Genomic DNA, 17,232 nt, shown 5'->3' on the forward strand with positions numbered 1-17,232 from the left:
AAATGCATTCCTAACTGCTCACAAAGTTGGACATTGTCTATGATTTGATTCCACTGATGCAAGCATACTCTCCAAGTAGATGTGTTTCCTACAACAGGCTCTAGACTCTGCATGAGAATATCTCCAACATAAATTCCCCCGAATTTCTATATACAATCAGATCATTGCCCACCCCCACCCCACCATAATATTCTAATTCTTCTTGTTGTTCACGGCACATGTGACTTCAAGGATCAATGACTAATGAACCAAAGTTCTAGAAATTCAGGTCTCTGCTGTGATGAAATGGAAGATCTTCAGGATCAATAAAATACCAGATTCCTTAAAAATTGCTTTTCATGTTCTCACAGCAGCTCCTGATTATTTCTCCCTGTACCCCTTAAGATCAAAGTATTTTCTTTCTCATCCCATCATGATCCTATTAGGAGAGTCAGCTCTGACTCTCATCCTCTCTTGCCCCACAGCATGAGATGACAGAGGAATTAAGGCTCAGGAGAAGTCTATGACCCACCATTTCTTTGGTAAGTTTCAATTCTCTTCCTGGTCTCAAAGAGGACCAGCTATGCCTTTACTCACATCCACTAAAATGGTGCTCAAGGAATTGTCTACCTCCTCACAATTACTTCAGGTAGGGAAATATCTCCAAGTCCTTAGGAGAGCTTGTTAGGTTAAGTTGGGCCCACAGTTCCTAGTAAATAAATCAAAGGACATTGGTCTTAAACTAAATAATGGCACTGGCAAGAAGCAGAAAAAGGGGGGAAGACTCCCCTTACCTGGAGACAACAGGAGCGCTGTTTGCAAATGGGTACCAGACAGAGGAAGAAAGAAAAGGAAAGAGCATTAAGGTCCCATCTTAAAAGTGTCCCCAGGCTTTGTGGTTGCAGTAGCACAAGGAAAGCAGTGAGCTTAGTAGATGAGAACTGTGCAGCCACATGCAAAAGGCAGCAATTGGAGCATGCACAGCAGCAGCAACTGCAGCAAGGGGCGTGAACTACTGGAGAGACTGCTGAGCACCAGGGACCTGCAGCTGCAAAATTTCCCCACACCTTCCCTGCAGCTCTGAGGGCCAGGGATAGAGGAATGAGGATGGGGGAACCAAGCGGGTGGAGAAGAGACAGAGTTGGTCATTTGTGGTCTTCTATGGGATCAGGTTATCACATCCATTCTGTAAAGGAGTGAGAATCCAGTTATCTTGAAAACTGTATAGGTTGCAACCCTGACCCAGCTCTGAGTACCCCTAAAAGAATGACCTTGTGAAAAGGTAAATCCTGCAAAATGTTTTCCTTGAATAGTGTGTTATTTTAGAGAGATAGCCTGGAGGTTGGAGGCCATGGACTCCTCCCATTTTGTATCACCTGTGCCTACAAAGTCACTGCAAAGTCCTTGTAATTAGTAGGTGCTCATTAGAGATTTACTGTTGGTCACCTATTATGGCAAATGTATTTTTCATAGATCCTGTGGAGCTGCATCTCTGGATGGTGTTTTGTTTCAGAAAGGACAGGCTAAGTCAGAGTCCAGATATTCTGGACCAGGGAGACTGTCATACTGAAAGCTATTGGTAGATGGAGATGACAAATACAAGGTCCCTGCATGGCCTGGGAACCATGGTTTGGTGAAAGATGTACCCAGCACAGGTCATCCCTAGCCCCTGAGTTTTCACTTATGCTAAACTCTCTTAGATTTCAAGATCCAAAAATTAAAACATTCTTGTAACATACCACATTTTCACCTTGATGGTGTCTTAGTGCGGCACCTCACTCCCTGGTTCTTGTCAAATAAAAGCCTGGGAACATCCTGTTACATACTCCTGGTGCAGCTGGCGACTGAGGGAGATTGCTGAGGAAGGAGTGGGGCAGGGGGTGGGGGAAAGTGTCTGTAGATTGTTTTTTCTAAAAATCTCTAAGAATGCCACTCAGGTCTGTAATCCCATATTCACAGCCACTGAAAACACATACGGATCCAGAATCTTTATGGTCCATAAGCAGGGAGAACAGCAGTTGACTTTTTCTGGTTTCTCCCATATGGAATTCCAAGGGGTAATGGATCGGTGGATCTCCTTACTACACTGAGATGATAGATAGATAGATAGATAGATAGCAAGAGAGCTTGTTCATTCTGCTCCTTCTATGAATCTGGACAGAAGAACCCCTCCAGCCCCCCAGGTTCCAGTGGAAACTAGAGATCCAAACACATTAGTGTATCCAGGGAGGCCAAGGGGCAGCTCTTCCAGAAAGATCCCTGCTGCCCTGGTTTTTACTCAGACATCCCTCCCAACACCAGGATCATCTTTAGCACTATGAGAGGGCTTTAAGTCAGCTGACCTGCACCATTTGCTGGTCATGTCTACACGAATCTGAGACTTTCCACTTAGCAGTTACGGATGGGTCAGTGAGATCCAGGTAGACCAACTCTGAGTGACATGATATCTCCAGGGTGTTTTTCCTACTGTTGCTGATGAGAGAAGCTGGAGCTGAACTTTCCCCTGCATTGATCCCCAGGGTCAGGTGAGAGTCATTTATCCCTGCTCAGACAACCCAGGGACAAGCAGGAAACAGCATAGCTCTGAGTATTTGGAAGCATTTGGGCAGCTCGTCAGGGTGAGCCCATGGATGTGGTAAGAGGGGGAGCAAACAGGCCTCATTCCTGGCGGAGAGAGCTTTCCTTTCCCACCTGAAGCTTCCAATGTCCAGACCCAGGCCTCACATCCTTGACCATGCTGCTCAGAGTTGCTCTCAGCTGTCCACTGCTAGACCCCAGGGCTCCCTCTATTGCAAGGCAACTGTGTTTCCTCTTCATCCTCCCTTATTCCCTCCCCCAACTTGTCCAGAGCATTTAATCTCACCTCTGAAGTCTGTTTTGTTTGCCAAGAATAGAATCTCCTATTTCAAATATAGTCCTTTACTTTTTTTTGTAATGCAATTGTCATTATGACCATGCACACACTATACTATGTTGTACTGAATGCCTAAGACTCTCCCATGTAGCAGTGATAATGAAAAGCAATTTCCGCTGTGTAGTTTCTCACTCTGAGAACAGCAGGACATTCTGGAAATCAGGATGGGGTTTCATTTGACTCTGAATCTAGACAATCAAGTTTTATGACCTTTCAACTTGTGCTCTAATGCCAAAATATAAGGAGATCTGAAGAAACTGAAAATGAACTCTATAGACAATAGAAACTGACAGAAGACTGACACCTTTCCTATTGGCACCTTCCATCTTGGTATCTTGGTCACTGGGAAGATCTGGAGGCATATCACACCGATAGCTCGATAAAATCCTTATTTTCTCACCTACTCCCTCCCCCAGGACTGGGCTCCACCAGGACTCTGCTTACATCTCCTTGGACAGAAAATCCAATGCAGTAAAATGGGGTCCTCAAATGAGGAGTAGCCACAGGCATTCATGTTTGGCCAAGTCTCTTGAAGACCGCAAGGTTTATCTTAGGTCACTCTCTGTCCAGCTGTTGAATGGGGTTTATTGGCGAGGCAGAAAAGAAGAGTCTCTTTACTGGTAGAATAAAGTCATGGATGGACCTCCAACCCATTCTTCTTGCCTGGAGAAGACTGCCTTCTTTTTAGCTACCCTGTGCGATCCTTTGTCCTGCTTTCATTTGCACATAAGTAGCTAGGACTGTGGAAATTGATGACACTAGTTTACAATGGCCTTAGGTGTCTGCTACGTCCATCCAATCATGAAGATGTGCATTAAATGCACAAGGGAGATGAGAATGAAGTAGGGCAGGTGTTGAGACAATTTCTGAAAATATTCTGGGTGGCAGGAACACAATCTGGGAAGCAAGGGAACTGGAGATTTTCTCTTTTCTTCCAGCACTCTTTGGCAATCAGACTCATGGCAACATCTTCTTAGGTGGCCAACAAGAGGATGAATAATGGAAGGCAGAGAGGGCTTCTGCCTCTCCAACAGCAGGTGTAAAACCAGTGTGGGCACAGAACTGGTCAGGTCTGCAGAGAGAGTCTCCAGAAGACAAGGGGAACTGAACAATCATTCGTGTCTGAGAAGAAGACCTGGGCATGAGCCTTTGGGAGCATAGTCGCCGAATCTCTTAGATTTGTCCTTGAGTGAAAGGCTTCATGCTGCTCTTTGCCACGTGACTATGAAGTAGCTGCAGAATCATCACCTTTTTTGACAAACAAGTAGGTCTCACCGTTCTATCCTTCATGAGGTTCCAGCAGCACATCTCTCCTGAAGGGGAGTGTGAATGACCTCCTCTTGATATTTCCCAAGAGGACTCTTACCCACATATATTCCTCCAACACTTTCAAAGTCGTAGCTTCTAATCATTTTCTTCAAGGGAAGAAATCTTTCCTTACTACTACCTTGGTTGCAATGTAATCGGTCCCTTAGGCAGGTATCCCAAGATGCAGGGCCTGAGGAAAGGAGGAGAGGAGGCCACGTCTCTGGTGTGGGATGAGGGTTATCTCAAGACCTGGGTGATACGCTCATTTGCAGATGTCAAGCCAAGGCAGACTTCTGTGAACCGTCCAACACCTGTTTCTCAGAGATCAACAACAAGCAAGCCCTTCTACTGGAGTCCCTTCCATTGGAAAACCTGTAAGACCATACTCTGGGCCTGCCCAATGTCAATCCTTTTCCAGGACCCTCCGGCTAAGGAGATTTCCATACCTGGAGTTAACTACTTTCCTTTTGCAGACTCAATTTTCTGCTTTCGGGACTGCATTATCCTAAAGCAGTCTGAATAAAGTACCCTACCTTGGGCTAGAACAGAGGTAGAGTGGGATGGGGTGGGATGTCAAGGGAAGGATGAACAGCTCAGGATTCCAGATTGCACGACTAGCTCAGAAGGCAGCTTTCTCTCAGAGAGCTCTCAGAAGCGTGGCCTCTGACAATTGGTATACCTTTCCATGTTTTGCTCTACCCAACTGTGAAATAGCCAGATAAAACACTTACCTCCATGAAGGACAAAGGGGCCCATGGGCCACTCTGCAAGTGAATAACCTGCCAAGCACTCAACGGAGGTTGGGAGATGCAGCAGAAGACTCAAAGCATCATGGCAAGACGGGCTCCAGCCCCCATCCCAGACCCTCCCCCATTCAATCCGGGCTAGAGAGTGAGGGGTGGAAGGGGAACAAGGCAGGGAAGGGGCAGAGGCATGCATCGCATTACATTCCTTTCTTTATCTTCTCCTCCCCACCCACCAAGGAGTTTGCACATTTACAGGTGACTCTATGTATATGGTAGGGGGCTGTGAGGATGGGGAGTGCAGGGGACATTGGTAATCAGGTAATTGGAGCACAAGGCAGAAGTAACTCATTAGGGTCATGAGGGGTTGAGGCTGCAGTGTGTCCAAAAGGTGAAAAAGGAGGACGTGGAAATAAGCTATGGCTAAGAAGGCAGAGATGATACCGAAACAGGGTAAGAGCGAGAATACAGGAGGGAAAAGAATAAAACAAGTCCATTGGTCAAAAGGAGGAAGGAGGAAAAGGAAAGAAAAGGGGGGAGAAAAAAACATAGTTTCTTTTTGTTGTTGTTGCTTTTCAACTTGTTTAAATTTTTTCTTTCTTTTTGTTGTTTTATTTTGTTTTGTTTTGTTTTTAAGAATCTCACACCTGATAGTCCACGTTCCATCCATTTCGGTTCACCAAGGACAATGAAGAAATTCTCTTGCCTTTCGTATTCCTCCTCATCTACTATTTTAACCCTTACGGTTTTCCTGTAGGGACAACAAGAGAGAGAGTGTCGACTGGGTCGGTAGATTGGTTGGTCACCCGGAGCCCAGCCTTTAAAATCATTCCCCATCACTCCTGGCACATGCAGCTCAGTGCTGCCATTGTGGCTTTTGACAGGACTTGGTGGATTGAATTGCTCTTGTGTCAAAAATGGTCTTAGCTTTTCTTATCTCCTTGGTCATAGTTGTCCTTACAGGTGAGAGGGAAAGGGAGCCAGGAGGCAAGGAAAAGTTGGCAAAGGAAGGGATCCAGAAGGACAGGAGGGAAATGGGAAGGAAAAAGGGGGCTGAAGGTGGGGAGGAGTCATTTTCGATCCTGCTGACGGTTAGTAGGAAGTGAGTTGGGCAGCACATTCCACTGGGTGTCACATGGTAATTGGCATTTCTTTGGGCAGTAGGTGAACTGCTGGCCCATCGGGGGTGACCCAGGGCTCTTCTACAACCGGAAATATGTCAACAGTATCTATCTAGGGTTTTTTTTCCCTTCCTTGTGTCTATTCCCACTTGTTATGTGGGCCTCAGAAAGAAAATCTTAAAAGGAAAGTATTTATGAGGTAGGGAAACCAGAGAGAGAGAGCGAGAGAGAGAGAGAAGGGAAGGAAAGAAGGCAGAATTCTATTATCTTTCTCATTCTTTATCTCACAGGGCTTCGGTGGTGGGAAGTAAAATAAATATGTATTAACCACAATAGGATGTAGTATTCCTTTAATATTTACAGCTGATGCACTCCTGAAAAATGTGGTAAAAATGATGTAAGTCATCAATTCTAAATCATCTTTGGACTTCTATCACATAGCGGTGATGTGTACCAAGGCTGGCTTAAATGTTGACTACCAAGGGTCTGGTGGACATGATAATGGAGGTTTCTGTTCATTTCTGGGTATCTCAACAAAGCACAGTGTCTTTTAATAAAACCAAATCATACGGGGAAGCAAAGTTTTCTTGAAAATCACTTCCTTCCAGAGACTGGCCTGAGGCTGGCTCAGGTCTGTTGTCTTTGGCAAAGTTGCCATGTGGGCCTGGGTCTCCCTGTGTGGCTTCTCCTGTTCCTTCAGGAACCACAGTGGTGTCAACGGGTCCTAATAGTGAGCCCTCATTGTTATTTTCTGCTTTTTTTTTTTTGGTTTTGTTTGTTTTATTTTTGTGGGGTTTTTTCTTTCCTTTCTCTCTCTCTCTCTCTCTCTCTTTTTTTCCTTCTTTTTTGGCCTGGGACCTAAATGCTCTCTAAAGGGCAAAAAAGTGCTAACAAACATAGCCTAAAAAGTCTCATCAGAGCCTCTGATGTTCCTGTTCCATTCTGAAGACAGGCTCAGCTTTGTGCATTTGTGGTGTGTGTGTGTGTGTGTGTGTGTGTGTGTGTGACCTTCTGGGCACTTTTTGGACACCTTTCCACACCTTGCTCATTGGACAAAAGACAAAGCTCACTGATTGTCGAGAAGCATTTTCTGGGACTCTCTCTTGCCCTAGATATGGTACTCTAGGGCTGTCTAAGGGATATGAGCCTGGCCTGTCTTTCCACTGCAGGGACTCTGCTGTGGGATGGGAAGGGGGTGCTTGCTCTGTGACCATGGGCATGGTCTGCAGGAGCATGATTGACAGCTCCCCCTTCCACAGTATGATCCATCCAGAAGAGGATTTTCTGACTGCCTATTGGAGGCTGGGGTGTATGGGGCCATTCAAATCAAAGGCAAAAGCTGCGACTGAGAAGTCCTGTGACTTCTTGGGGAAGCCTCACCTCAGGTCAGAATTCTCTCTCCCACTCTTCTAACTGCCTTCACACCTAGATGCCCTGCAGAGGGAAGACAGAAGACAGCAGGTAGGCCTTTGACCTAGACCTAGAACTCAAACCTGTACTTTCAGCTCAGTCAAGGTCAGGGAGAGAAAAACACACTTGCTAGCAGGGATTCCTAAAGCCTGTCTTGGGGAATGGGATGAACCACAAACAGAACCCCAATACAAATACTTTGATTGTCAACATCCAGAGACTATCAGCTTAGCCCTGAGAAGAGCTGCGCCACAGATCTCTGTGCTGAGAGCTGGGCCAGTTTCCCAGGGCTGCCCTTCTGCCTGGGATTGCACTATCTTTTTCTTCCTTGTATCCTAAACCACTCAGGAGGAGCAGAGAGCCTCATATATGATACTCTCAGGGCTGTGGCTGGTGTTTTTTCTCTCTCGCTTTCTCTCCCTTGCGTTTTTTTCCCCATATCCATCTCCCCATCCCACAAAAAACTGCCATGGGGTCTTGAGCATCCCCCTTCCAATACCATGTGACAGGCTGGCAGGTGCTAGGACAGAGCTGGGTGCAGAGAGGATAGAGGGAGAGGGAGGGGGGAAAGAGAGAAACAGAAAAGAAACAAGGGGCAGTGAACCAGAGAGGCAGAAGAAAGGGGAAGAGAAGGAGACAAACGGATTGGAGAAAGGAGGAAACAGAAGAGGAGAGGAGAGTGTTAACGTTAGTGTGCGGGACAGGGTGCCACACCTTTCTGAAAACTCATATCCACCACGGGGGGGCCCATCATCTCAATGAAGTAATTCTTGTTTTTCTCATGCGCCTCATGATCAATTACCTTGATGTGAATTATTTTGCTGTGGATGGAAAAATAAGTATCATAAACAAGGAGCAGAGTGGGGGGCCAGCCAGCCAGGATAAGAAACGGAAAGAGAAAGAAACAGTGAAAAGATCTAGAAAAGTCAAAGTCTGCCCCAACACCATAGGGACACGGAGGAGAGTGGCCACCCCAGGTCCCCTTCCAGCCCCACTGGGCTCCTCCTGGGCTTCGTGTGGCTTTATGGCATGATCAGACTGGAGCTCAGGCTTTGAAGTCAATGGATCTAGGTTCTAATCCTGGATATGCTAGGTGATCTTGGACGAATTATTTCCCTGAGACACAAAGGGGTTGAATAATGCATAAATTACACCATTTCAGGGCAGTCGTGAGAGCTACGAAATAATATACGTAAAAAGGCTCAGGCATTCAGGTTCTCCTAAAGTATTTGCTTCCTTACTCTCTCTTGCTTCTGGGGCAAGGGGGAATTTAAAACAATTTTATTTTTCTTTTGAAATTAGCTGATACCGACTTGAAAGTTTTATTTTATAGAAAGGGCAGCGTGGGGGGTGGGGTGCTGCAGTTGGAGCCTGTCCCTTTCTCTGTGGTGGTGGCTATCACAGGGAAGCCAGGAGGGCCATTTGGCTCAAGTCACACCTTCTGGTAATTCACAGCAGGCATCGAACACTACCGACCTGATCTCCAAATGAGCTTCTGCACTCAGAGGTATACACTGGCTGGATCACGGGAACTCTAGGGCTCTCTGAATTATGATTAGTTCATAAATCCTACAATGATCTTGTGACTAGCACCATTATGTTTTTTCTTTGTGTTAAAAGGAGTTGTTTTGTTAATTTAAACATTGAAAATTATAAACCAAGCCAGGAACCCTGTTTTGCATTTCTTTACTTTAGAAAAATGTATTACTAGGAGCTTTAAAAACAGAGGTGGACCTGAGCTTCTCCCAGCCTTTGCTAGATGAGGGGGACATTTCCGGATCAGACCCCGGACAAGATGTTTAAAGGTCTCTCCCAGAGGGTGTGAGACACTGCCGGACGGGGGTGGGCATGGAGCTGAGGCTCCCCTCAGCAGTGGGAAAGAAGGGGCCACGCAGAAGCCCTGCTCAGCTGCCCACGGGCACGCACCCTTTCTCACATGGGTGCCCCGAGCGAGGCCTGCCCTTTGTTGAGAAGACCAAGGCCTTCCGCTCCAGCCTTTATTCTTTTGTATAAAGTAGGAATATTGCTACATTTTGACTTGGAACAAACTCTCAGCTCTCCCGTGTTTCCCAAGTCACCGTTAGATCTTTGCATGTCGACAGAGCTTCTGTCGGCCACACTGTCGATCCTGTAGAACAAGATGTGGGTCCGTCGCTCCTGAAGTGAATGTAAGAGCAGTTACTAACCCACCCAGCTCCCGCCACCCCAGTGCTTCAGAAACAGACTCCAAACCCTCCTCACTTGCTACACCCACCCCCAGTCACAGGAAAACCTGGCTGGTCACCAGAGATCGTGTGAGTGTCCCGCCTCTGAAAGGCCACAATACTTTGGCCTTCCCTCCTCCAGGGCCATGGCATTGGGTTGGGAGACTGCGACCTGGGATCAAACCCAGCCCCCTCCTGGGCCTCAGGCAGCATGCTAAAGCTCGCCAAGTCTCATTTGTAAAGTGGAATACTAATACCTCTTCATAGCGTTCTTAATTGAGAAAATGCATGCAAAGCACTTGGCAAGTCCTCGTAAATATTTAATAAATAGCAACTATCATTACTAAGGGTAATATGACCCCAGTCTGGTGGTTTGAGAGTAACATGTAAAGAAATCTTTTCATCTCCAGTCACTGAGTCAGAGAATAAAAGGAAATCAAGCAATAGAACTGGTGACCCAAGAGGTGGTACAGGCTGGAAATAGATGTCAGGTCAAGAAAGAATTGGATAAACCAGGATGGGAGATCCCAAATGGGTTCTTAGAGGGGCTTGGCATGTTAAAGGTGGTAGCATGGAGACAGACGCTTATATTCTCCCCAAATCTGGTTTTGTGCCCCTGTCAGTGACAAGCTCTGGGTTGGACACACCCCACGTCAGACACAGCACGGCTTGTGCTTGTTTGATTTTTAGTGAACAGATAAACAGAAGGAGAGAAGCCACTGACAACTTGGTTGAAGACAGGGAAATGAGGCCAGGCATTAAGCAGTGGCAAGAGAAACTTAGGTGAGCTAGGTGGAACCCCCAGCTGGAGGGCCTCATGCGTGGGGGAGGCGCGGTGTGAGCCTCCCTCCCTGAGGTGGCTCGTGCGGAAGGCACCACATCTGTTTGGGCTTAGGGTGTTACCTTGCCCGGAGAAACCCGAGAAAGTTTGCAGTTCTGCTCAAGCCACACGTGAGGCCACAAGAACATTTAAATTTATTAAGAGTCACCAGCCAGGTCTCGCGTTCTCTTTCCAAACATGTTCTCCCCCATTTCAGTCGATGATACCATCATCTATCCAAACCCAGAATCACCCAAATCCTTCCTCTCCCTCATCCCTCCCCATCACCAGCCCGACACCCATCTCTGACCCTAAAACATTTAATGCGCCCATTCTGCTATCAAGACCTAGATCAAAGCACTATTACCTCTCCCTTGGACTTCACAACAGCCTCCTAAGAGGTTTTCCTGCTCCTGACTCTGCCCTCTTCCTTAAATCCCTTCCCTAAATGACAACCAGGGTTATCTATTGAAAATAAAATCCAGGTCCTATCACGCCTCATTAATTGGAATAAATACAAAGTCTTTACCACTGCCTATAGGATCTTGTATAACCCAACTTAATTCATCACGTGGTCCATGCTTATCCTCGTCCTTTTGGTTGTCTCATAAACATTCCTTCCTCGGTGTGGCCTTCCATGGCCACGTTATCTCTTTGGGTCTCCCTCCCCACCATGCCCACCTCTCCAACCTGGGTCACCTTCTATCATGTTCCATCATGTTATTTCCTCAGCTCATTCCCTTCAGTGCACCGATCACAGCCCAAAGTCAGCTGGGTAGGTTATTAACTTACTTGTTTACAGCCTATCTGTCCACATTACAGTGTAAGCTCCCTGAGGACAGGAGCATGTCTTTCTTACTTGCCACTATAGTCCTAGTGCCTGGTGTAGAGGAGGCCCTCAATCATATCTTCCCAAGTGACTTGCTAGTGGTGAATTTCTAATGCCTTAGAAATTCACAAAATTTCTAATTTCATGAAATGAATATGAAATTCATGAAATTAATCACGAAGCTGAAGCTTCATGAAATAACTCTACTCTGCCTTTTCACAGTAAAAATGTAACTCATTAGGAACAAAAAAATATACTGAAGGCTACTTTGATGGAATGACTAAGCATTCTCAGTGGCACAAAGAGGCCAGAAGCCCAAATGTCATTGAACTACACCCTCAGCGTACTTAACCTACTCTATATGTCCAGTCTTCAGGAGCTCTCTCCAACAGCAAGCCGGGATCTAACTCATGGGTTTAGGCTAGGGCTTTTGAGCCCCGTATCTCTCCTATTCCCAATTCCTCCTTCTGCCCAGTTACTAAATGGTCATGGGGTCAGACCATCCCAAGCAGCTGCTCCTAAGAGCCAGTAATGCTTTCAGAGGCTCTAGGCCTGCACCTGCCTCTCCTCCGAGCCTTCTGTGGAAGGAGGTTCCAAAGCATGCAGCGTTCCCAGCTAAGACCTAACTGTGCTGCCTGGAAAAGATGCCCCCAGGAGCTCGCCCACCAGCAACCTGGAAGGGATTAGGAAACACGTTTGTGGGCTTCCTGGCTGGCCTCTCAGAACATTCCTTTCTACGAGGACACCCAATTCCAAATCAGGACTTGTGAATTTCACTTTACACAAGGAAGGAATCTAATGTAATATATGCATTTACGTTGCCTTCAGCACCATGAGAACTTTCTTATTTCATCCTTACTTCAGCCACGTAAACTAGGTATTATTCCTTCCACTTTAAATAGGAGGAAACAGAAACTAACACACCATTGTAAAGCAATTATACTCCAATAAAGATGTTTAAAAAAATAAATAAATAAAGATGAGAAAATAGATGCTCAGAGAGGTTAAGTAACTTTCCCAGAGTCACACAGCTAGTAAACAGCAGAGTTGGGATTTTGGCATATGTCCCCTATTATTCCTATAGCTTATTTTGTACAAGTGGGTGGGTAAACTCTGGCTGCCATTCCCAAGCTGTGGCCACAGTAAGAACCCTAGAATTCTCCCATTTAAACTCAGGCAGCATAGGCAGGTAATAAAGGGATCTGCCTCTGCTTTGCGATGTGAGTAGCTGGCTTCTTAACCCTTTGGCCCTTCCTTGCTGGAAATAATCTCTAAAGAATCTCTGACTTGGTGACCTCTTCCCTCCTGATTTCCACTAAATTACTCTTCACCCCATCAACAAAGGTTCCTTTTCATCATTTCTAAATTTATCCCGAGTGTTCCAGGCCACCTAATGCTCACAAAGCTTCCTTGACCTGGGGCTGCAGGACGGAGCTGGCAGCAGAACTGTCAGCCTTTCTGTGGGAGCTTCCAGAAGGCTCACATCCGTGTTGGGTTCTTCTTTTAGTCCTTTTTATCTCCCTAGTTGGTGCCAGCAGCCCCCATCTCTTTCTTTGTCAAGTTTCTGGCTTTGAACCAGGGCTGAAAAAGCCCTCCCACCTCCAATCGCAGCCTGACAACCCAACACTGACACTCCCCCGACCCCGACCAAGGTCTGGGGAAAAAGCTCCACATCTCATGAGAAGGCTTAGGATGCTTTCGCTGATTTTTCTCTTGAACATAGGTGTGGCATAGGGTCCCCGAAAACAGCGCTTCTCAAACTTTGGTGTGCCTATGTTTTCCCTGGGAATCTTGTTAAAATGCAAATTCTGATTAGGCAGGTCTGGTGTGGGGCCTGAGAGTCTGCATTTCTAACAAGTAACCTGGGTATTCCTATGCTGCTGGTCCAGGGCCCAGCACTTTTGGGGGAATTCTCTCTGACTCTACTAAAAACTTAGGGAAAAGGAGGCAGCTACTCAAAAACAACTGCCAGTCAGGGAGAGGGGGGGCTGGAATCAAAAGTGTAGCATTTCAGCCAAAGACTGGAGTTAGGTCCATTCTGACACTACATTTTGAGAGGGAAATTGGAGCGCACCCAGAACAGGGAGACTAAGATGATGAAGAGTCTAGAAACCATGTTTCAAATTAATTGACTAATATTTATATCTTTTTTTTTTTTTTTTTTTTTTTTGTGGTACACGGGCCTCTCACTGTTGTGGCCTCTCCCGTTGCGGAGCACAGTCTCCGGACGTGCAGGCTCAGCGGCCATGGCTCACGGGCCCAGCCGCTCCGCGGCATGTGGGATCTTCCCGGACCAGGGCACGAACCCGTGTCCCCTGCATCGGCAGGCGGACGTTCAACCACTGCGCCACCACGGAAGCCCTATCTGACTGATATTTAATAGTGCTTCCTTTATGCCAGGCACTGTTCTATTCTGGCACTTTAGTTATATTAAACAATTCAATCTTCACAACAAACCCATAAGGTAGGTACAGGTCAGGCAAGGTGCATACATCACCTCATTTAGTTAGTCTTCACTGTAACCCATGTAGGTAGGTACTGTTTTTATCCCCATTTTATAGATGAGGAACCAGAGGCTCAGAAAAGTTGAGACTAGCCCAAGATCACAGGTAAATGAACGGCAGAGCTGGAATTTGAACTCAGACAGTGTGGCTCTAAAGACTGAGCTTCTAACTGGGATGTGATATGTGAATCCGGAGGAGAGATGTCTCCTGAGGGAGATGGCGCCCACTCCAAATGGTTCTGGGGCTGTCACAAGTGGTTCGTCCAAAGGAAGGGGAGGCAGAATTCAACTCTACCACATACCATTACATCAAAGAGATGAACTGATTTAAAAGGGAGTTATCTCCCCTTTCCTGGTGGCTAGGGTGATGACCATGCATGAAAAAGGCTGTGGAAAGGATTCTGCATGCTACAGGAGATCAAGAAGATGACCTGTAAAGAAAGGTCGACACCCAGTGGTATGCTGGTAAACGTGCTCATTGGAAAAAAAAAAAAGGAGCCCTGATTTGGGGTGATGCCTTCCATGGTGTAAATACTCCCACTATAGTCAATTTTAAGGTACTAATAGTTTGAACAACCAGCTTGCAAAAATCTTCAACACTTAACAATCAGGTCTCATGAACTGGTAGGAGCCAGTTCCAGCTGACCACTGACAGTGTCAGCTTCTGCCAACACGTTCGAGAGAGGTTATGTTGAGAAAAGGTAGTTCTGATCGATTTACAAATTATTTTACCACATGCTAGTGTTTGCTCAAAATGGGTAGCTATCTGAATGAGCTTGTTCAAACAGGCCTTTGGGGGAAGAAAAAGGCTCAAAGATTTGGCTTTTAAAAGGAATGTGGGTGGGTGACGAGGCTGTGGTAGATTGAATTTCTAAAATGTCCCCTCTTAGGTGGAGCCACTGCCAGTGGCTGTGGACTGCGCCCTCGGCTCCACTTGCATGATGGTCCTTGTTGTGGTTTGGTTTTATTTTGAGGAAAATATCCTGGGGTAAATTTTAGTCGACTGCAGCTAATTTGTTTTAGAGGAATTTTGTTGAAAAGAAAAGGATCATTCTGAACTTTGCAATGACCCCTTATACATTTTCTGAAAACGAAAATGATCAGCTATGTGAAAAGATTTTTCAAGGAGGATGTCTGCATTTTATGAAAAGCCAGAAGTTATTACAGGAAAGCAGTTGTTGAATCTTTCAAATATACTTGATCATGCACAAACTGTAAGTATTTTTTCTCTTAAACTGGAAATAAATCTATATCTGGGGCTTCCCTGGTGGCGCAGTGGTTGAGAGTCCGCCTGCCGACGCAGGGGACACGGGTTCGTGCCCCGGTCTGGGAAGATCCCACATGCCGCAGAGCGGCTGGGCCCTTGAGGCATGGCTGTTGAGCCTGCGCGTCCGGAGCCTGTGCTCCGCAACGGGAGAGGCCACAACAGTGAGAGGCCCGCATACCGAAAAAAAAAAAAAATCTATATCTGTTAGAAACAATGTAGCCAAAAGATGTGAATCTGAAGAATTTTGTTGCCAATACTTTATAGCAAGTATAGGAACCAAAGTGATTTGAGTTTGTAAAAGTGCAAAATAGTATGAACAAAATTTGCACTATGCCAGATTTGAACATCTAGTGAGATTCACATTCATACTAAGTTTTTGGCATTGTGTTCTTCTGCATTCATTTTTTACTTTTATTATAGGTTCAAAACCAAAAAAAAAAAAAAGTCCCATCTTACACAACATTGTAAATCAACTATACTTCGATGAAAAAATAAATAAAATAAAATGTCCCATCGAAGATGTTCTGCCCTAATCCCTGGAGCCTGTGAATATGATACCACCTCCATAATGTTATGTGATATGTTATGTTATACGATACAGTTGACCTTAAAATAGGGATATTATCCAGGTGGGCCTGACCTAATCACAGGGGTCCTTAAAAGCAGAGAGCTTTTTTTCTGGCTGAAGAAGAGGAAGCCAGAGGGATTCATGCATGAATCCCTTTGAAGCATGAGAAGGACTCAATGTGCTGTTTCTGGTTTCAAGATGGAGGGCATCACATGAGGAGGAATGTAGGCAGCCTCAAGGAGCAGAGTGGTCCCTGGATGACAGACAGCAAGGATGGGGGCCCTTAGACCTAAAGCCAAAAGAAATTGGATTCTGCCAACACCCTGAATGAGCTTGGAAGCAGACACTTCCCCAGAGTTTCCAGATAAGAGCCCAGCCACCCAAATTTTGATTTCAGCCTCGCGAGACCCTGAGCAGAGAACTCAGCCATGGCCATGCCTGGACTTCTGAGCTATAGAACTGTGAGATAGGTATTGTGTTACATCTCTAAGTTTATGACACATTGTTTCACAGCAATAGGCAACTAATATGAAAGGCTTTTAAAATTTTATAAAGTCAGGAACTGAGCCAGATAATCTCTTAGAACTGTCGTGCAGTGTCTATTTTGTAATCAGACTATGTCGTCCTGATGGCGGGGCCACTGTTAGGCTCTAAGGTGCCTTTGTGAAAAACTGAGAAAAGATACAGCCCTGGAGATACACAGCTTGGTGAGGAGAGAGCACCTTCCTCCGGCTTGCAGAGCAGCATGTCAGGGCACTGGGCTTGGTGTGGAGAGTGCTGGCTAGACTTTCAGCCTCCACTTAAGGGTCTTTATGCAGTGCACAACCTGCACCACTGTACATGGCAGTCCTGCTTGGCAGGCTTTTGCCTGATTCATTATGCCACACACGTGCCTGAACCAACAAGAATATGGGACAGGTGGAGGCAGAGACATGGATTTCATTGAAGAACTTTCTGCAACCTGGGGGAGTGGCCAGGGAGGTACAGAGTGGGAGGGAAGGATATCTAGGTCTGTAAGGAGGAGCGTGCACAAATGACCTTTGCTGCTTTGGCATCTATTCTGGACCCTTCTGATGAGCCCGCTGCTGCTTGCAACTTCTCCATACCTACGACTAGCTGTGCCGATCAGGGAAAACCCACAAGGATATGGCTTCCCCTAGGCAAAATGCAGGAACATTCTGTCTCCACTGACAATTAAGACCCGACCGCTGGGCAAGTCGAGGGGTGCGCACCCACATATCTGAGGACTTGACGTGCATTCTGTCCGTTTGGGAATGTCTGGGCTCATCACTGGGCACTGTAACTCATGACCGATTCCTTTGCTCTCCTAATCCCCACTTTTCCCACACCTGAAGAGCGAGCCTCTTACCTGTGGCTAAAGGGTAAAGGACATCTGAAATGACTGTACGATTATGAACCTAAGGCTTCAGGGTATGGTCAGAGGCAAAATGGTGCCAAAAATCCCAAAGGGGCCACTCTCTGTTTCCCAAAGTTCAGGGCAAAATGAGGAAACATTTTAATTTCTTAGGTCTTCTAAACAGGCAGCCTTTCTTTTGAAGGCTGTCA

General features: G+C 46.2%; 1 protein-coding gene across 6 annotated transcripts in view; it reads right to left on the minus strand.

Moving 5' to 3' along the window:
* The window catches only part of SLC8A3 (solute carrier family 8 member A3), a 155,770-nt gene that overhangs the window by 16,445 nt on the left and 122,093 nt on the right, over window positions 1-17,232 (minus strand). For 2 of the 6 annotated variants that reach the window (XM_060294956.1, XM_030854467.2), the window contains exons 3-4: window positions 5,592-5,695; window positions 774-791 (exon numbers count right to left, since the gene is read on the minus strand). In XM_060294956.1, the coding sequence (XP_060150939.1) occupies window positions 774-791; window positions 5,592-5,695 (122 nt within the window). Of the gene's footprint in view, window positions 1-773; window positions 792-5,591; window positions 5,696-8,189; window positions 8,297-17,232 lie in introns of those variants that run through there. The other 4 variants (XM_060294957.1, XM_060294958.1, XM_030854466.2 and 1 more) reach the window with 4 other exon arrangements.

Source organism: Globicephala melas, chromosome 2 (assembly GCF_963455315.2).
Source record: "Globicephala melas chromosome 2, mGloMel1.2, whole genome shotgun sequence".
Classification (NCBI taxonomy): Eukaryota; Metazoa; Chordata; class Mammalia; order Artiodactyla; family Delphinidae; genus Globicephala; species Globicephala melas.